General features: G+C 39.5%; 1 protein-coding gene across 2 annotated transcripts in view; it reads left to right on the top strand.

Moving 5' to 3' along the window:
- The window catches only part of TMEM161B (transmembrane protein 161B), an 885,867-nt gene that overhangs the window by 272,413 nt on the left and 591,631 nt on the right, over window positions 1–21,823 (top strand). For both annotated transcript variants that reach the window (XM_044064157.1, XM_044064156.1), the window contains exon 6: window positions 1,472–1,623. In XM_044064157.1, coding sequence (XP_043920092.1) covers window positions 1,472–1,623 — 152 coding nt within the window. The remainder of the gene's footprint in view (window positions 1–1,471; window positions 1,624–21,823) is intronic.

The following is a 21,823-nucleotide window of genomic DNA, read 5'->3' as shown; positions in this document are numbered from 1 at the left end:
ACAGTCCCTGACTCAGACAAATTCCTTTTCAAGTGCCCCTAGCAGACCCTGCCACTGTTTCCATTTCTACGGACAGGGCATCCAAACTCCTCCCTACGACCACTGTCCTACCTGCAGCAAAGCCATGGAGAGGTGGGGAAAAAGGATTTATACTTCTGCTACCCTAGTTGTTAGGGCAACAAATTACCAGTCTCACATGTCCAAGTACTCTCTGGCTCTTCTAGACAAAGCCTTTAAAGAGCTTAATTATATTCCTGACTGTGCTGCTAAAGCATCCTTGTCTTCTTACTCTGGTTTGTCTCACAAGTGACCAAGCACTCCCTTAGGTGTGCGTACGATGCAGCTGAGGCCTCAGCCAGGTCAGCTGCATCAGCATCTGTACTAAGAAGATATTCTTGGCTACGTCTGCAGACACTCCCTGATGCTTTCGCAGCCAAGCTCCTGGATGCTCCCTTGGACCATTTAGCCCTCTTTGGTGCTAAGGTGGCTGATCTTTTCATGTCTCTCCAGCAGAAAGGGAAAGAGCTTCAAGACCTCAAACACCTCCTTGTCTCTCCAGTCCAAGAGTTCGAGGAACTTTCCATCTAAGACAAAATTTATAAGGAAGGCATCAAGGCCTTCAGGTCTAGAAGGCCTCCCAGGAAACAAACTGCCTAGATCATTTGATTATTTCATTCATGGTTCTGATGATGTCTTATCTGACAAAAGTGCTTAACTGTGTATGAGAATTTGGATTTGGATTAAACTTCTCTTTTGAGTGCTTCCTGGTCATTTTAGTTTCTTGTAATATTTTATGTTCCAGTGCTGGTTTTTTGCTTCTTGTTAGGGCTGATATGTAGATATATATATATATGTGTGTGTGTATATATATATATATATATATATATATATATATATATATATATATATAATGTATATAGATATGTGTGTATGTATATATATAGATATATATATATATATATATATATATATATATATATATATATATATATATATATATATATATATATATGTATGTGTGTATGTATGTATATATATATATATATATATATATATGTAATTTGTATGTGTGTGGGTATATATATATATATATATATATATATATAAAATTTGTGTGTGTGTGTTCGTATATACACATCTGTATACACTGTCTGTCTCTCTCACACACACGCACACACATATGTACGCATGTATGCATGTATATAAATTTTATGTTGAATCCTTATTTAAAAAAAAAAGTTGTTGTCAGACATGAACAGTTTAGGTAGGGGACACTGGCATAATTTTAATGTTCGTGCTATGCAAGGAATTTCCACTTAGAATGTTATAGCTACTAGAAGAACCAAAATGAGTTGAGGCAAATGCAGCAGGTATGGTGAAATGTCTTTTTAATGAAGGTTAAAATATTTGATGGCCTTTATATTATTGTTTTTACTATGTGTGGTGCTTTTCTTTAACATGTTCTATGCAGGAAAGCTTTATTCTCATTGACAGCACACTACTTTAAAGTGGAAGAAGGGGGTGAAAGGTCGCTCTGCATCACATTTGGATTTTTCTTCTTTGTTAAAGCCATGGCAATATTGATAGTAACAGAGAATTATTTGGAATTTGGGCTTGAGTCAGGTAAGCATATTGCATGACTACTCAGCAATATCCATTTATCATGTAATAAAGAAATCTAAGCTGATTTCCCATAGAAGTCGACTGTAATATTAAGAAAAGAAATGTGAGAGCAGCTTTAATGTATGATTAGATATAGTATTGAACAGTTATACAGCTACCTTCATGTTGTCATCTAGAATGTGTTCCAGAACTGTGTACTTCAAACTATGTCTGTACATGTACTTAAAATGCATCTGTAAATTAAGCCTCACTTCATACAGAAGAGATCACACTCATCACAATAATTTAAAATCCACTTTTGTCTTCTACTCACTAGTTACTCTTAAATAGGAGGTGGGCGAATGGGAAAGAATTGTTCATTTTTACTGCTGATCGAGAACGTGATATGTTAAAGGGCCATGGACTTCAGACTGCATTTTGTAGAAACAACATATAAGAAATGACACTTACCTTATTCTTTTACATTTGAGCAATGTTTGTTAACATTTTCCTTAATATAACCAATAAGGCATATTTCTAATTATGTACATGTATTTAAATATATTTTGACAAGTTTTTTTTAATCGATTTAAAATAATAATTATAGTATTTACTTGGTTAAATCTGGTGTAATAGTTTCCTTATAAGATTTGCCTCAATCAAATTAGAGTATTTTAAGGTTTCTGACCAGTCTGGTGAGTTTCTCTGTAGTCATATTCTATACTTTCCCGATTCTTCATTTTTTCAGTATTAAAGTACCTCTGCTTGTGCTGTTTTATTGGTTTCCACTGTCTGGCTACATTGGATTTAACCACATATGAAAAAATCTACATGTTGGTAGAGCAGTAACTTGGTGTTGGGGCACCCTGGGCAGCTCCTTGATATGGCAGCCGTCTCATCTCACATGCTTCAGAGCTGACCACAAAAGCAGTATTGTCATTCAGTTCTGAATGGTAGGGCTGCACCATGTCAAACACGGAGAGCCGATATGTCTGAGCTCTGACCACAAGTGCCATATAAGCATTCATTACTAAATGCTGGTGCTGCCAGCTATGCCCACTGACACCTTGGACTTGGCAGTTGCCTACTTCAGCCCACCCAAGCTGTGCCTTTACCTGTTGATTTCCTGTCTGCTATTTGAGCCCAGATGTTCATCGTGCATACAGCTGCAGTAATCACAGATGGGTTTTCTGCTGTCAGGCGGGTCCTCGGTCGGCCGAATTCCAAAGTCTAGGTCCGGCGTCGGTTGTTGTCGCTTTCTTTCCTGACGTCAGTACAACAGGGGTATATAAGACACAGCCGACGCCATTTTCTTCAGTCTTTTTTGCCGCGCGGTGCCCGAAGCAGAAGCAGTTCGCAAGTGCCAGTCGGCCAGCTCCTGAAATTATGAAAAATTGGAAACCGAAGTCTTCTTTAAAGCTAAGTACCCCGTTGGGGAAACTTTTCTCGCCTCAGACCGATGTCAGACAAAGTTAACAATTGTATTTCTTGTGGGAAGCAAATACCACATAAGGATTTCCATTCCCTCTGCATACCTTGTTTAGGCCCAGACCACGACGTCTCGGCCTGTCGCTTTTGCGCTACTTTCAATAAACGCACTATTAAGCATCGGGCAGAGTTCGCCCAGCACTTTTTTGGTAAAGCCTTTGATTATAAAATGTCGTCGGATACCCCGACTACCGTTTTGTCCAAAAAACGCAAGGACAAAGACCGACACACGAGGCCCGCGGTCTCCACCGACACCACGCCAAAACCGGCCCCACGTGGTCCGGTTCTCAGCGAGACTCCTACGCAGCCCCTGACTACCGACGACACTTCTTTGGCAGTGTCCTCTGTAACAGAGACCGCAGGTACCTCGGCCCATACCCAGACTTCAACCACCGAAGCCACTGTGAGTGTTGAGCCTCCTAATGTGGACAGGTCCACTTCAACCCATGGTGTCTTTAGACCCTCATCTTCCTTTTCCATAAAGGCCTTTACTAATTCCAAATCAGCCTTGCATCCCAAGAGGCCTGTTGCACAGGGCCCATCTCCAGGCCCCATGCCTAAAAAGCAGATGCTAAAAATTGCTGAGGATTTAATTACTCTTATCAGGGGTTCCCAACCCCCTCCAGACAAGAGACCCAGAGTGGAGGAAGCTTCTCCCTCTTCTGACCAGGACTCCATTTTTTCAGAACATTCTGATGAAGAGGAACACTCATACTCCCCTTTTGAAGATTCAGATGCTGAACAGTCCATTCCTTCTGTATCTCCCCCAGAGGATTTTTCCTTTGGGGAAACCTTGCACACCTTGAGGGAACACTTCCATTGGGAAGGCCAAGACTTTTCTGATTCCAAGAAAAGACTTAGGGAATTTCTTTTGTTACCTCAGCCCAGACCTCTGGCGATACCTCCTGTCTTGGACATACTTGATGATGTTTACTCGGAGGCTTGCCTATATCCGGATTCCCTGCCTCCTGCCCCAGTCAAGCCTGATAGGTACTACAGAGTTCCCAACTCTCACCAATTTCTTTACAAAAGCCATAATGCTGACCCTGAAACCATTTCTCAAGGCCCCAAGGGAATGAAGGCCTCTACTGCTAAGAATCCGCTACCTTCCGAAAGAGAGTCTAGATCCTTAGAAAGGTGGGGGAAAAAGGTATATACCTCGGCCACCCTAGCCATGAGGGCCTTAAATTGTCAGTTCCATATGCTTAAATATCAGCAGTTTCTGTTATCACAATTAAGAAATAAAATGTCTCAACCTGAACAACCAGATTTGAAGGAGTTGCAGGACATGATGCATAGTGCAGAACAAGTGGGTAAACACACTTTACAATGTGGCTGTGATGCCCTAGAGGCTTCAAGTAGAGCTGCTGTGACAGGATCAGTCATTCGTAGACATGCCTGGCTTAGGGAACAAACCTTGCCTGACCATGTTAAAGCTAAACTACTAGATGCTCCTTTACAAAAGGATGTACTATTTGGTACCAATGCTGAGGAGATCCTACAGAAAATGGAAGAAAAAGCTAAATCTATGCAAACTGTCAAAGCTTTTCTACAGGTTCAACCACCACGTTTTAGCAGAAATTGGCCTTCAAAAAACTGGTCCTTTCCAGCCACGGACAAGCCACAAAGAGGTAGATACAGGCGCACAAGGGGCAGAGGACATCCTCAAGGATCATATAGAGGCAGACAATGGCAAATTCCAGCACCAAGAGGTGGCGAAGACAGTGCACAACAATACAGGAAACAAACCCAATGACTTCCCCCTTTTCATGCCAAGCAAGTCTCAGCTGACAGCACCCTTGGGAGGAAAGCTGGCATTATTTACAAGAAATTGGCATATTATCACAACAGACAAATGGATCCTGGACATTATAAACAGAGGCTACAGATTTCATTTTCACACTCTTCCAAAAATGAGAGGCATGCCAAACCTGCCACACAATCAAAGGGCAGAGGCTCAAATACAAATTTCAAAGCTTATGGACATGAAAGCTATTCAAGAGGTACCTACTCACGAACAAGGTCAAGGTTTTTATTCCAGACTTTTTCTGGTACCAAGGAAAGGAACCGACTGGAGACCCATTTTGGACTTATCCATCCTAAACACATTTCTACTCGTACCAAAATTCAAGATGCTCACATTACAGCAGCTTCTTCCCTGACACCTTGGACTTGGCAGTTGCCTACTTCAGCCCACCCAAGCTGTGCCTTTACCTGTTGATTTCCTGTCTGCTATTTGAGCCCAGTTTGTTAACTCCAGTACGTAATTTGGAAAATTCCATGAAATTTTTTTTTGACATATTATATTCTGTATTGAATATCATCTCCTGTGTTGTCTTCCACTGGAGAATTGCCTCTCCAACATTTTGATCAGTATGTCTTTTTTTCTTTGAATATTCGTCAAGAGGTTGAAATACTTAGGTAGCTGTTTCATTTGTTGGTCCCAAATGTGTATCCATTTTTGTATGGCATAAACATCTCTGTCATTACCCCCCCCCCCCGCATAATTACCAGCTTAGAATTTCATTAATTTTCTATTTATCAAATATTTTTTTATCTAACATCGGTAACTTTTATCTCCAGTAAATCAGCATAAATTGTTGCACCTCTACCTTTTCCAGTATTCTTCCATTTTTATCGAGGTGCAACGTTTCAGTTTACTCTTACTGTTTATTTCCAACTTCATATTTCCTCTTTTTTTCCATCCTAATCTGATGACCATGAATCAGTATAGTTTTTGTCAACATGGTCCCACCCAGTACCTAGGGTGGGATCTCCTATGTTAAATTTAACCCACTGGAGCAAGTTAAAAATGGTTGTGTATGTTAAATTGCCTGATATGTTCCCACCCCTCTGTTTTAATATAATTATCCTATTGCGAGTATTGCGAGCTTGCTCAAGTAGAATTTTCTACAAATTCTTTAGTCTTCTTCGATATTGTAACCATTTCATCATAACGAGAAGAAATGGGTAGATTTCTTATTGCATGCAAAATGAGCGGTGAATTTAAAATTTTAATTGTATTCCTTCTCCCTTCATAGATTATTGTTTTAAAATTTTAACTTTGCAGTAATGTTCACAGTTTTTCCTGCAATGTTCTGAATGTTTTGTCAGCTGTATGCTTAATGCTCTTTTCTGCTTATAAACTAAATAAATTGGGTCAGATATCTCTTGTATCTTAACACAGTTACCCAAATCTCTTTAGTAACAATTGTTTATTTGTTGCAGTTTAATCCTAACTAAACAGACTTACAAATGCTGGGTAGTTCAAATAAAGAAAACAGCAAATCCAAAAAACGACTGACAACTCTGACACGTCGAAGAACAATTTAATACGTGAAGCGCTTTTCGTCTCTAGTAGATTTCCTCAGACAAGTAACAACAGAAACCCTGTGTTTAAATACTCAACCCTTGCTAAACTGACCAATCACATGGTGTCAAACAAAAAGTCACTGCTTACATAAAATAGTGTAACATAGTCATCTCGCATCCTTGATTTAGTAATACAACAAACAACTGTGGTGGTGGTGCTGCGGTAGCATTGTTGCCTCACAGTAAGACATTGTCATGTTCGATTCTCAGCTAGAGCATCTTGTGTGTGGAGACATGTGTGAATGGGCGTACCTTCGTTGAAGGTTGTGCATCAGGGCTGGCAACTCGGCATGTAAAAATCTACTGCCAGTCATTAGTGGACCGGAGTTCCGCTGTGGCGACCTCTAACCGGGAAAAGCCGAAAGACACAACAACTGGTTTGAATAAAAATATTCAACCTAAAACCATGACTACAATAATGAATCAGTTAGTGAAAACCTAAAAAATGGAAGAAAATGTAGAGTTAAAAAACTAACTTTTGCATCAGGTTTAAAACAATACTGGAGGTTCTTTAACGAATTAAACTTTTCTGCTTAAGAATACAAGAAATTGATGTAATTTCATTTAATCCTGGAGAGGTGTAGGAGTTCAACCTAAGCTGCCAGATAAGTTCTTGCTTCTCAAGTAGTAAATAAGGACCTCCCTTTACATTCATGTGATTGGTCAGTTGTCAGTGGTCGTTTTTTAGACTTACAAATGCTGTTATATCTTTAACTCTCTGGCTAGGACTTCATCTACCTTTTATGCCATCAATATGTAGTTATCAACAAGTATTGTAAAACAGGACCTGCCCTTTCCTTATTGAAAGGCTGTCTGTAGTTGTTCAATTACTAGTGTAAATAATGCAGGTGACAATGGACAACCTTATCTACTACTCCTACTGTTATTTAAACTGTCACATTGTTAATTAATAAATCCATTTGTTCATCCTTGTACATTACTTTTGCCCAAGCCAGGAATTTGACATCAGTTTCTATTTTTATGAAATTCAAATATGAATTCTCAAGGTATTTCTATCAAATGCCTTTTTGATATAAAATAAAATAATTTATGCATGAGTATCAAACTTGAAAGGGACCACAGTTATCAGCAAATGTTTTATCATATATAAATCCAGATTTTTCTTGTTTAGGTAAAATTGTGACTAGTACTTTGGCAAGAATTTTGATGTCTCTATTTAATGATGAACTTGGCCTATAGTTTGCTGCATCTTCATCTTTGTTGTTTTTATGTTTTCGAGGACATGTTATTCTAGCCATTTTCATTGAGTTTACAATGGTTTTTGTCTCTAATCATGTTAAAAGGTTTAGTTAATAAGTTACTTATTTTTTTCTATCCATTTATACAATTTAATTGAAAAGCCATTTGGACCCCAGATTATTATTTTGTTACTGCTCTTATATTTCTGTGGACCAACTGTAAACGTCTGAGAACTTCCCGAGACAAATCTATTCTATGTAAACTGGTAAAGTACCATTTTGAACATTCAGAACTTTGAAATTGTTATGTATATTATCAAAATGTTTTAATTTTTGTTTACTTTCTTTTGAAGAAACTTTTGACTTGCAGACCTAACCTGTAGAATTGGTATACTTTTGCTTTCATTATATTTTTCTTTTTTATGTCTCCATGATATTTAGAATCCTATTCTGTCTCTGCCCACCAGTAAACACCTTTAGCTAAAACAGTTGCTTCTACCAGATTATCTATTTGAGATATGATTACTTTTTTGTAATTTTGTAATATATCATCAGATAAGCGTATAGTGTTGTCTAACATTCATTGAATTCAATGAATTTCCATGATTAGTAATTTATTGATACTAGTAAGGCTAACCGATGTTCTGAAATAGTTTCAGTGGTTCTCTGAATGATGCTAATGAATCTGTTGGGTGGATTAAAGTTAGAGGAGAAATCCATCTGCTGAGGGCAAATTTATTATGAACATGTAGGTATGCTGAGTGCTAGATATTGTGTTTGTGGAAGTGAGCCACTGTAGCACCTTGGAGTTCAATTACAATATGCCTATGCTTTTAAAAACTCTACAGCTGCTGCAGAACTGTTTTATAGGTTCCTTTCCCCAGAAGGGCTAAGTACGTATCCTTCCCAGGAGGATGTAGGTCTCAAGTGCTGCAACCCCACATGCCATCATCTTTGCAATATGATTGCTAAAACATTCCAAAAGAAATGTGGCAAGGGTCAGTCTCCCAGTGAGAAAACCTTAAGTCAAAAATCTCCCCACCCCAGAACTAGACTCCCACTGCCAGACAACTTGATTTTGTTTATTCATCTCAATGCACTTCTCCCAGGGGTTGTGAAACCAGTGATCAATAAATCATATATTTTGGTTCCTGTGTAGGATGTTTCCTTTAAAGGACATGCTGGATTTGATGAGCAACATTTTGAGAGAGGGCTTAGGTAGGATTCTGCTTCAAAGAATACCTACTTAAAGTTGGTATGGCTGCAGGAACCCTATCCATTTCCAGCCCTCCAGCCTTGGCAACATTTGGGAATGCTTTCTACTCTTTTATTAAACCATTACTCCTAATTGTCTGCCTCCTAAAGTAGCAACCATATTTTACACTGTACAGTAGAAATTTAAGTATTTGTACAAAAGCTCAGTGGTTGGCCTGGCGGTATTATTGATGAAAGCCTGTAAAAGATCTATGCTGTCTTCAGAGCTCAGTACCATATGAAGTGAGAAGAAAAGTCAATTTATCGATAGATTTGGTAAGAAAGCATATACGTCGGTCACTGTAGTGTTCATGGGGATAAACTACAAGACGTACTTGCTCATTTACCAAGGAGAAGTCCTAAAACAAGTTGAAGACATTCTTTGTGATGTTCTATATTAAAAGTTAAGGGATTAAATTTATGACTTTATCCAGGCAGCTTTCAGAGTGGATAAGAGTACTGTAAATTATGGCTATCATGAATGAATAGTTGCAACTAGATGCTTCGCACGGACGGCTTGCAGGGTCAAACCATGAAAAGCAACCACAAACGACCAGCAAGGAAGATGGTAAGCCCAAAAACTTTATTCATCAAAGTGACATATACAGATATGTCACTAAACCAGACCGGTTTCGGCCTTACAGCCTTTCTCAATGGTATACAAAAGTAAAATGATGCAAAAAAGAAAGAACAGATTATAGTTGCATTTTATACTCCTCTCTGTTAAACCAAAGCAAATTGGTATAGCACAACCTAGTGTTTGGGATGTATACATGCCCCAACAATTTTTTGAAAACATTTTAAAGTCAATATACATTTCTGACTCTGTTATGGAACAAGCAAACAGAGTATTAAATAATAAGATACTGCCATCCATAGGAATATACATTCCATAATGTTATAGTGCTATATTTGAGTAATGTTAAAATGACAAACAGAAAAATGTCAAGTTATATTTTAAATAATGACCTGATTAGTATACAACATATATCATGGCCATATATAAACTGATGGAAGTATATATACATAATATAGAGTTATTAACCATATCATAATGACAACCATTCAATATTAAAATATACATTGGTCATCATGTTAGCTTTTATTATATGGCTCCTAATGCTTTTATTCTCTGAATCACATAACATCTACCAATCATAATACACATGCCAAAATATTACTTAGCACGGCATGTGTGTTCCAAGAAAAAGAACCCAGCCCTTTTATAAATGGTCATTAAGACCAGGCGGAAAAAGTGCCCCAAGTTTGGTAATCCAATATTGTTCTTTTTTGTTTAAGATAGAGTGCCAACCTTGTTGGTGGCTACGATCCCCTACAATTTTATCAATAACCATAAACCTGAATTGAGCATTGGAATGTTTAATGGTATGTCTAAAGAGGGCATTAGTTTCCTTCTTATTCCTAATGTCACTCTTGTGTTCTGTCATACGTGTTCTGAGGGATCTCGAAGTTTGACCCACATAGAATGATTTGCATTGACATGTTGCCAAATAAATGACCCAAGTAGTGCTGCAGTTAGCAAAAACCCTTGTGTGGTACACCCGTTCTGTATTGGCACTTGAGAATTCCTTCAGGGTATATACTTGTGAACAAGAACAACAGTGACCACAAGGAAATGTCCCTAAGAGTCTATCTCCTGTTAGGGTTGTTTGTTGATAGATGGCTCCTCCTCCTTCCCTATGTTTATAATGGGAAAACATCCCCCCCAGGGTTTGACCCCTTCTAAAAGACATGTGACAGGTGGTACCTAATAGTGTTCTTAATTCATCATGTGCCATCAATATATTCCAATTTGAGGTCAAAATATCCCTCACTACCTGGTGATTCCTACCATATGTGGTAACAAACCTAATAGTGGAGTCATGGTCATCTTTGTCTGATTTTTTATATTGCAATAGGGACTGCCTATCCAAGGAATTGCTCCATTCATTAGCCATAGAGATATCCCTGATTTTGTACCTGGATTTTGATTTACTTTATAAGGGCTACGATTCCTATGTGGATGGTGTTCCTTGGATGGGACACTACTAGTTGAGGGAACAGAGTGAAAGCATCGTTGCAGGCATTGGACATATTACTACAAACGCTGATGGTGTGTTACTTATGTCATACTGCTGGTCGAGGGGAACGTTTGAAATACTTTTTTGGATGATGGTCACATTTCGATTGTGGGCCTACATCATATTCGTTTTGGACTATTTGAACTGAACTGTTCTATAACTGGCATTAAACTCTGATTTGTATGAGACCTACTCATACATTTGAAGTATTATACTAAATTTGAAAAGTTGTTGCGTTCCATCTATGTTCTTTTGGTGATTATGCTTCAGGATATGATTTTACCAAATCCTTTTATGGGTTGATATATATGTTAACATTTTTTTACTAATACTCAGCTTTTACAATACATTTTGAATGGTTTGTCACTGAAGTAAGGACGCCATGCTTAGCTAACTTTAAATACATATTATTTGAAGGTAGTATTAGTAAATACTTATTAGTATGTTTTGAAGCTATAAAACTGAAAGCTATATATAGGACATATATCCTAGGTTATACTCTCAAAGTTGGGATATATTAAGTGTTATTTTACGCTTTATACATCCAATTAAGGGATATTGTTCTTACTAGGTCATACTATCTGCAGGATAGAAACGTACATACAACTTTGTTTTTTGAACTTGATGTTAAGTGGGTCTTTTTCTGTCATCTTTTATTTCTGATAACTGTAATATATCCAGTTTGATTAAGAAAAACACGTTTGGATACTTGAACCTTTCTATTAGATCAGGATTTAAGGGGCTTCTTTTCAGTGTACCCAATGTGGATATGCACATACATATTTTTCAATTCAAAATCTAAATATTTGGTACAATACTGTGCATGATTAGTAACTAGGACACCAATGTTTGTCAATATTGGTATACCGATGGTTTATTGGATATAAATCTTGTTATGCTAGTATACATTACTATGCTATATGTATAATAATTGTTGATGTCACTTTCAACTATTTGATGCACAGTAGATTACACTCAAATAAGATTATACTCTTTGGTGCCTGGAATTCATCCACCATGGTTGAATGCCTCAGTGGATTATAACAAGATTGGGAATTATTGTGACTAGTATTATCCAGCTGATTCTTTAGCATTACGGCTTTCCATTGTTCAGTGTGGTCTCTGTTGAATTACATTTTTTGTATTTTTTAAAAATATACATAATCCACCCTCCCTGTTTAGCATATAGTGCTGGTTCGAATATTGATAAATATGGATTTGGAGCAGATTTTGAATGGGTTATGTGCTGATAGGCATGACTTAGGTGTATTCGGTGTTAATGTTATGTCAAGCAGTAACCAAAATGGCTCTAATAATGGTCCCCTTGAGGGTTGCAATTTAGCCTTTAGTAAATTGAATAAGGACTTACGGAACCTTCGTACAATATATGGCATTTCGATTATTCAAAGCATATATACAAAAGATATTACTCCCAGAGGTTTGAGAGTCAGGTTACAGCCCTAGTGAGCAGGGCGGAGGACAGGCTGAAGAAGGAATGGAACCAGGCTCTCCATCAATCCTCTATGATGTTTGTAAAAATTTTGACAGCGTATTATGAGAGAATGGTGGATATATGTATAACAGAGGTTAAAATCTCTTGTGAAGAGTGTAAACGTTTTGAATCTCAGTCTACTTTTCTTCCTTGGTTCAAAATTATCCAAGGATCTGGCATCCTTTGATCAGGTGACCAAGGATCGTAAAATTCGTAAATTCAACAGAGATAGCACAGATTATCAGAGGGGATGTCCTTTTGACACCGCCAAGACGGTAAGGTTCAGCGATACTAGTCACAAAACATTGGGTATTAAACCTAGGAAAAGACCTAGATCTATTTTAAAATCCACTGATGTATCTTTGGCCAGTACGTCTGGTGATGATGAATCATCATATACGGACAATGATGGGGGCTACCACCGGGAATCACCTAAGAGTAAAAAACATAACAGTTATACCCCTTTAGACACTCACCAAGGCGACGAGGGGGTCGCAAACACAAACGCAGTAAGCAATTCCATGGAGAATTTGATAAGAACACTCCTGACATAGCCGAGGTTGAATATAACAATGTTTTAAACATTTCTGATGTACCATTAACGAATGCACAAACTATACTGTTGAATAAAGGCCTTGGTTTTATTCCAGGTTTCTTTACTGATGAATATAGTATAGTTAATGATGTATTGTCATTTTGTCGTAGTCTCAACCTCAAATTGTTCTTTTCAGGTGACAGCTCTCATAGATCTTCTGATTTTAGATTTCTAAAATCTGATTTTCAACCACCCATGAACAAACACGTTTCCATATTTCAACAGTCAGTTATTAAGGATCTCCACTTCCATCACCATGAATCCAATATTTTAGGTCAAAACATCTCTACCATGGAGAAAACTGCTATAGCAGAACTTAAGCAAAATCGGGATATTGCCATATTGCCTGCAGACAAGGGTGGTGCTGTTGTGGTCATGAATACAGGGGACTATTTAGATGAGGGTAAAAGACAGCTGGCGGACCAGATGTTATATGCAAATGTTTATTGATCCCACCTTAGTATATAAGAAGGAAATTGATTCTTTCTTACATTCAGCAGAGGATGAAGGAATTTTAACTCTTAAAGCTGTGAAACATCTGACTGTCAAAGATCCACAGAAACAGATTCTATATCTTTTGCCAAAAATACACAAGTCTATAACCAAACCCCCAGGTAGGCCTATTGTGTCGGGTATTGGATCACTAACAGAACCACTCTCAGCATTTCTCACATTTTATCTCAAACCATTACTGTCATTGGTTAGGGCCAGATTGAAAGATACAACACACTTCTTACAAATAATAGCAGATACCCAACTAGAACATGACTGGGTGATGTGTACTCTTGATGTTAAATCCCTATATACCAGTATTCCACACTGGGCTGGTCTGCAATCATTACAATATTGGTTGGAAAAATGTGAAATGTATCCACCTGGATTTAACACACTACTTATCTGCATGGCTGAGCATGTACTGACTAAAAATGTTTTCTATTTCCATGGGGAGTGTTTTACAACTTCAAGGTACGGCAATGGGGGCCTCATTTGCACCAATATATGCTGACCTTTTTATGGCATATTTTGAAGAATGTTTCATCTATGATACATCGCATAACATTTATATTGTTGAAATAGACATCTGGAGATGATATTTAGATGATTGTTGGATGGTTTGGAAGGCAGACATTACATACTTACATGAATTCATTCAGTATTTGAATGATAACATATGGGGTATTGAATTTACGGTAACCTATGATTATAAACTATCAATTTTTTGGATGTTACGGTATACCGTAACGAGGATCACACTCTAAGTACCAAAGTTTATCGTAAATATCCACAATATAACACCCTTTTACATGCATCCAGCATGCACCCTTACCATACCATCCGGAATATACCTAAATCACAGTTTATGTATGAAGCATATGTTCATCAGGGAGTGATTTTGAAATAGCCAGGAATGATTTATGTTGCAGATTCAAACAGAGGGGGTACAAAATCAGGGATATCTCTATGGCTAATGAATGGAGCAATTCCTTGGATAGGCAGTCCATATTGCAATATAAAAAATCAGACAAAGATGACCATGACTCCACTATTAGGTTTGTTACCACATATGGTAGGAATCACCAGGTAGTGAGGGATATTTTGACCTCAAATTGGAATATATTGATGGCACATGATGAATTAAGAACACTATTAGGTACCACCTGTCACATGTCTTTTAGAAGGGGTCAAACCCTGGGGGGGATGTTTTCCCATTATAAACATAGGGAAGGAGGAGGAGCCATCTATCAACAAACAACCCTAACAGGAGATAGACTCTTAGGGACATTTCCTTGTGGTCACTGTTGTTCTTGTTCACAAGTATATACCCTGAAGGAATTCTCAAGTGCCAATACAGAACGGGTGTACCACACAAGGGTTTTTGCTAACTGCAGCACTACTTGGGTCATTTATTTGGCAACATGTCAATGCAAATCATTCTATGTGGGTCAAACTTCGAGATCCCTCAGAACCGATGACAGAACACAAGAGTGACATTAGGAATAAGAAGGAAACTAATGCCCTCTTTAGACATACCATTAAACATTCCAATGCTCAATTCAGGTTTATGGTTATTGATAAAATTGTAGGGGATCGTAGCCACCAACAAGGTTGGCACTCTATCTTAAACAAAAAAGAACAATATTGGATTACCAAACTTGGGGCACTTTTTCCTGGTCTTAATGACCATTTATAAAAGGGCTGGGTTCTTTTTCTTGGAACACACATGCCGTGCTAAGTAATATTTTGGCATGTGTATTATGATTGGTGGATGTTATGTGATTCAGAGAATAAAAGCATTAGGAGCCATATAATAAAAGCTAACATGATGACCAATGTATATTTTAATATTGAATGGTTGTCATTATCATATGGTTAATAACTCTATATTATGTATATATACTTCCATCAGTTTATATATGGCCATGATATATGTTGTATACTAATCAGGTCATTATTTAAAATATAACTTGACATTTTTCTGTTTGTCATTTTAACATTACTCAAATATAGCACTATAACATTATGGAATGTATATTCCTATGGATGGCAGTATCTTATTATTTAATACTCGGTTTGCTTGTTCCATAACAGAGTCAGAAATGTATATTGACTTTAAAATGTTTTCAAAAAATTGTTGGGGCATGTATACATCCCAAACACTAGGTTGTGCTATACCAATTTGCTTTGGTTTAACAGAGAGGAGTATAAAATGCAACTATAATCTGTTCTTTCTTTTTTGCATCATTTTACTTTTGTATACCATTGAGAAAGGCTGTAAGGCCGAAACCGGTCTGGTTTAGTGACATATCTGTATATGTCACTTTGATGAATAAAGTTTTTGGGCTTACCATCTTCCTTGCTGGTCGTTTGTGGTTGCTTATCATGAATGAATGCCAGCAGTAGTATGGTGGCATCTAGAATAATGCTGAAGAGATGCACTGGAGTCATACAGCAGCCATTATTAGAAGATGTTAAACAGCAGCTTTTAGACACCATTTCGCACATGTAGTTTTCCTTTTGACCCACTCCAGCAGGTAGTCTTCCTGTGTTTGGAAGAGCAGGGTAAAATTATGAAGTTGGTAAAGTAAATGCTTCATGTGTCTATTCCAAAATAATAACTGCAACTCTCCCAGTAAATCCTGCCCCTTTTACCTGAAACCAGCAAGAGGGGATCATTGGAGGTAAAAAGTCATTGAAAAAAGACAAGCTATGGCAGACTGCAAGGCAGTGAGAAGAAAGAGAGAGAAAACTCCCCTCCCACAAAGAACACCAACCCCCACCCATTTTTTCCCTTCCATCCCCACCAATTGTGTGGCAGACTGGTCATATTTAGGAGGGAATGGTTTCATCTCTGATCCATCATTTCTCATGACAGGAGACCAGAATTTGTTTACAAACCTCCCTTCCTGGGTACAACCCAAGTTATAGTTAATTAACTAGCTTAGCTGTAGCATTGAATGTAATGGAACATCTGCTGTCCATCGGATGCAGCCAAAGTAGTACCAAAAACCACAACAGCAGAAAGGTTTCTTTTGATGTTCATCGTGTTACACTGCTGCAGTCATTACATTAGGTTATCCTGCCATCAGGTGGTCCCGCAGTCGGCCAGAGTTCCAAAGTCTTGGTACGGCGTCGGTTGCTGTTGCTTCTTCCCTGACGTCAGTGCGCCAGGGGTATATAACATGCATCCGATGCCATTTTCTTCAGTCTTTCTTGCCGCGCGTTGCCCGAAGCAGTAGCAGTATGCAAGTGCCGGTCGGCCGACTCCTGAAATTTTCGAAGTCAAATTTCAGATCTGAAGCCTTCAATAAAGCTAAGTACCCCATTGGGGAAACTTTTTTCTTGCCTCAGACCGATGTCATAAAAAGTTAATAATTGTATTTCTTGTGGGAAGCAAATACCTCATAAGGACTTCCACTCTTACTGTATCCCATGCCTAGGCCCTGTTCACGACGTCACTAGTTGTCGGTTTTGTGCTAGATTTAACAAACGCACTATAAAAAGACGTTTTGATTTTGCTTTGCACTACTTTGGCCGAAGGTTCAATTATACTATGCCGTTGGATCAACCGACGACCGCAATACCGAAGAAACGCAAGGACAAGGATAAAGACATGCATCCGAGGTCCAAAACCAATGACAAAACCTCTTCTAGGCCAGTCGCCGGTTCTCAGTGAGGCGCTTTCGCAGCCCCTGACACCCGCTACCTCAGAGCCACAGGCCGCCTCCGACTCCCACATGGAGACAACTAGGCCTCTGGAAACTTAAGGTATTGGGCGTATGGAAACTAATCCCTCAGATGGGTCCGGAGCCGCTGAGCAGGCATCTGCTTCTGAAGGTGTTTTCACACCTTCACAACTTACCATTAAAGACAAAGAAACAAGTACAGCATTCTCCTGGACAGTCCTCCATGCCTAAGAAACAGATGCTTAAAATGGCCGAAGACCTCATTTACTCTAATCAGGGGTTCCCATCCCCCTCCTGAGAAAAGGCCTAGGCAGGATACAGACTGATTCCTCTGATCAGGTTTCCATTTGCTCTGATTCCTCTTCAGACCAGGGATACTCTCTACCCCCCTATGAGGACTCTGATGCTGAAGAATCTATCCCTTCAGCCTCTCCTCCTGAGGATTATTCTTTTGGGGAAACTTTACATACCATGAGGGAACATTTCCATTGGGAAAGTCAGGATTACTCAGAATCCAAGAAAAGGCTCAGGGATTTCCTTTTATTGCTTCAGCACAGGCCCTTGGCTATTCCACCTGTGCTAGATATTGTGGATGATGTGTTCTCTGAATCCAGCTTATCTCCTGATTCTTTGCCCCCTGCACCAGTCAAGCCAGATAGATATAGAGTCCCAGACTCTCACAAGTTTCTTTATAAAAACCCTTCGGCTGATCCAGAAACTATTTCCCAGGGTCCAAAAGGGGTTAAGGCTTCCATTGCAAAAAATCCAGTACCCTCTGACAGAGATTCCAGAGCTTTGGACAGATGGGGGAAGAAAGTATACACTTCTGCAACTTTAGCAGTAAGAGCTTTAAATTGCCAGTTTCACATGCTTAAGTACCAACAATATTTAATGGCTCAGTTAAAACAGAAAATGCTTGCAAGCTCAGAAGCTCCTGATTGTAAAGAAATGCAGGATTTATTGCATGCAGTTGAACAGGTGGGAAAACGTACTCTACAATGTGGTTTTGATTCTTTAGAGGCCTCTTGTAGAGCCGCAGTTACAGGTTCTGTGATCCAAAGACATGCTTCATTAAAAGAACAGAGTTTACCTGATCATGTTAAGGCAAAATTATTGGATGCTCCTTTACAGCATGATACCTTGTTTAGTGTTAAGGCAGAAGAGGTGTTAAAGAAAATGGAGGATAAAGCTAAATCTATGCAAACAGTCAAGGATTTCTTACAGGTACAGCCACCTCGATTTAGCAGAAATTGGCCAACAAAGAATTGGTCCTTTCCAGTGTCAGACAGGCCACAGAGAGGCAGATACAGACGCCCAAGAGGCAGATCTCAACCCCAAGGCTCAAACAGACAACGACAGTGGGGCACCTCAACCCCAAAAGGAGGTGAGGACAAGTCTCAACCTTACAGGAAACGGTCACAATGACTTTCCCCTTCGTACGCCAAGCACTTCCCTTTTGGCAGCCCCCTTAGGGGGAAAACTAGCACTTTTTTCTCAAAACTGGCAAACAATCACCCCAAGACAAATGGGTTCTGAATATTGTGTCTCAAGGTTACAGGTTCCACTTTCATAGTTTACCAAGGCTAAAAGGAATGCCAGACCTGCCACAAAGTCAATGGGCAGAGGCACAAAAACAAATTTCAGCCCTCATGGACATGAGAGCTATTCAAAAAGTTCCACAACAGGAACAAGGACAAGGATTTTACTCAAGACTCTTCCTGGTCCCCAGAAAGAACAAGGCCTGGAGGCCCATACTAGACCTTTCAATTCTAAATACTTACCTGGATATTCCGAAATTCAAAATGTTGACATTACAGCAGCTTCTATCCATGCTGGGCAAGAAGGCTTGGCTTGTTACTCTGGACCTCAAAGAGGCATACCTGCATGTCCCTATCGGACAAAATTGCAGAAGATACCTCAGATTCAAAGCTGGTACAATGCACCACCAATTCTCTGCACTGCCCTTTGGCTTATCTACTGCGCCCAGGGTCTTCACAAACTGCACCAGTAATTGCATTTTGCAGACAAAAAGGAATTCAAATATATCCATACCTGGACGACTGCCTCATTCAAGCAGAGACAAAGGACATTCTTCTACAGCATCTGGCGTTTGTAAAAAGGTTGCTAATTTCTCTAGGGTACACAGTAAACGAAAAGAAGTCAAAATTAGTGCCGTCACAACAGATTGTATTCCTGGGTGCCAGTTTAAATACAACGGCCCAGATGGCTTACCTCACGCCAGACAAACAAGTTCAACTAACTCAATATTTTCAACTACTGGCAAAAAAGTCCCATCTCCCTGCAAGAAAAATTCTGCAGGCCCTGGGATTCATGGCATCCTGCATACTACTAATACCATATGCCAGACTGCATATGAGGAAATTACAATGGTACCTAAAAAGTGTTTGGATTCAACACTCACAGTTTAGAAGCAGTAATGCCAGTGATTCCCTGCCTACAACAGGAGTTTCGATGGTGGGCACAGGCATGTCACGTAAACAGGGGCCAGCCTTTTACCCTACCCACAGCCAGGCAGACTCTAACAACAGATGCTTCGGATTACGCCTGGGGAGCACACATGGCAGGAAACTGCATTCAGGGCAAGTGGACCACAGACCAGATGCATCTTCACATCAATCAAAAAGAGATGTTGGCTGTTCAAAATGCCATAACAGCTTTCAAGGACCTTCTGCATCCAGGACAATTATTATTAAAGACAGACAACACCACAGTAATGTGGTACATAAACAAGCAAGAGGGCACTCATTCTTATCCCCTATGCAGGCAAGCCATGACCTTTTGGAACACATCTCTAACGTATCAAGTTCACCTGCAAGCACAATTCCTGCCAGGAAAGAAAAATACTCTGGCAGACGATCTAAGCAGAAATATCATGGGCCCTCACGAATGGAAATAGAATCCACAAATCTTCAGCATGGTAATGCAAAAATGGGGATGCCCAGACATAGATCTTTTTGCCTCCCCACTGAATTGCCAACTACAAAAATTCTGCACAAGGACTTATCACAAACAAGCATGGAAAGTGGATGCTCTTTTGTTCAGCTGGAAAAACCTAAATGTTTATGCCTTCCCGCCACTGCCTCTCCTTTCAAAGGTACTCCTAAAAGCCAGACAAGAAAAACCACAGATGATCCTGATTGCTCCAGACTGGCCACACCAGCACTGGTACCCTATGTTAAGGAACTTGGCTCAAAGCCCACCATGGATTTTGCCTCAAATTCCACACCTTCTGACTCAACAAAACAATCAGATCCTGCACGGTCAGCTCAAAACCCTAAACCTGGCTGCATGGCAGATTCATTAGTCAAACAGGCAACACCTCTCTCTAAAGCTGTTATGGATGTCATTTTGGAGGCCAGGAGGCCTAGCACCAGGAAAGCTTACTCAGAAAAATGGAAGAAATTCTGCGCCTGGAACCAGGCTCAAAACCTTGACCCTCTAGTTCCAAACATTCCTCAGATTTTACAATACTTAACTGAGATGCTGGACAGAGGCCTATCCTTCTCATCAATTAAGATCCACGCCTCTGCCTTTTTAGCACATTACAACACGGATCCTCCTTTATTCTCTCATCCCTTGCTAAAACAGTACCTCAGAGGGGCTAAAAACATAAGACCGCCCCGGAGAGCAACAACACCAACTTGGGACCTCAGTTTCATTTTGGAAAAACTAACCCTGCCACCTTTTGAGCCCGGCCAATACAGCCGATCTAAAATTTTTATCATGGAAAACAGCTCTGCTCCTGGCAGTAACTTCAGCATGAAGAGTCTCAGAGCTACAGGCATTAATGGCAGTGGAACCTTTTATAATTTTTCATCAGGACAGGGTTTCTTTAAGGACAAACCCTACCTTTATGCCAAAGGTGGTATCTAGTGTGGCTCTTAACCAAACCATCCATTTGCCAGCTTTTTATCCAAAGCCCCAGAATAAAGGGGAGAAACTTCTGCATTCTTTGGACATACACAGGCAGCTACACTTCTACTTGGACAAAACAAAAGCTTTCAGGAAAACTGAGCAACTGTTTGTAGCATATGCTGCAGAATCACAGGGCAAGGCTATCCCAAAGCAGACTATATCCGAATGGATAGGACACTGTATACGTTACTGCTACACACAGCATGGAAAGTCAGTCCCAAATAACATTAGGCCACATTCCACCAGGGCAACAGCCACTTCAACAGCCTTTCTCAGAGGAGTACCTACCAAGGAAATTTTGGAGGCTGCAACTTGGAGTTCAGTGCACACCTTTACTAAGCATTACCACCTGCCTCTTTACTCTAAATCCAGAGCAGGATTTGCCACTGCAGTTCTGCAGGGCCTCATAGCCAATCCTAACTCTTTATAAACCAGCCACCCAACCTTAGCATTGGGATTCTACCCAAGTGTAATGACTGCAGCAGTGTAACACGATGAACATAGTACAGTTTTGTACCTACCATAAATGTAGATGTTCGAGTGTTCACACTGCTGCAGTCCAGGTTACCCTCCCTCCATCCCCTCTGAACTAGCTGGACTTGTCTATACCTTTCTATCCT

This window comes from Protopterus annectens, chromosome 2.part2 (assembly GCF_019279795.1).
Source record: "Protopterus annectens isolate FY-2018-M chromosome 2.part2, PAN1.0, whole genome shotgun sequence".
Taxonomy (NCBI): domain Eukaryota; kingdom Metazoa; phylum Chordata; order Ceratodontiformes; family Protopteridae; genus Protopterus; species Protopterus annectens.
The sequence above is the reverse complement of the archived record's forward strand: the minus strand, read 5'-3'. Positions and strand labels throughout refer to the sequence as shown.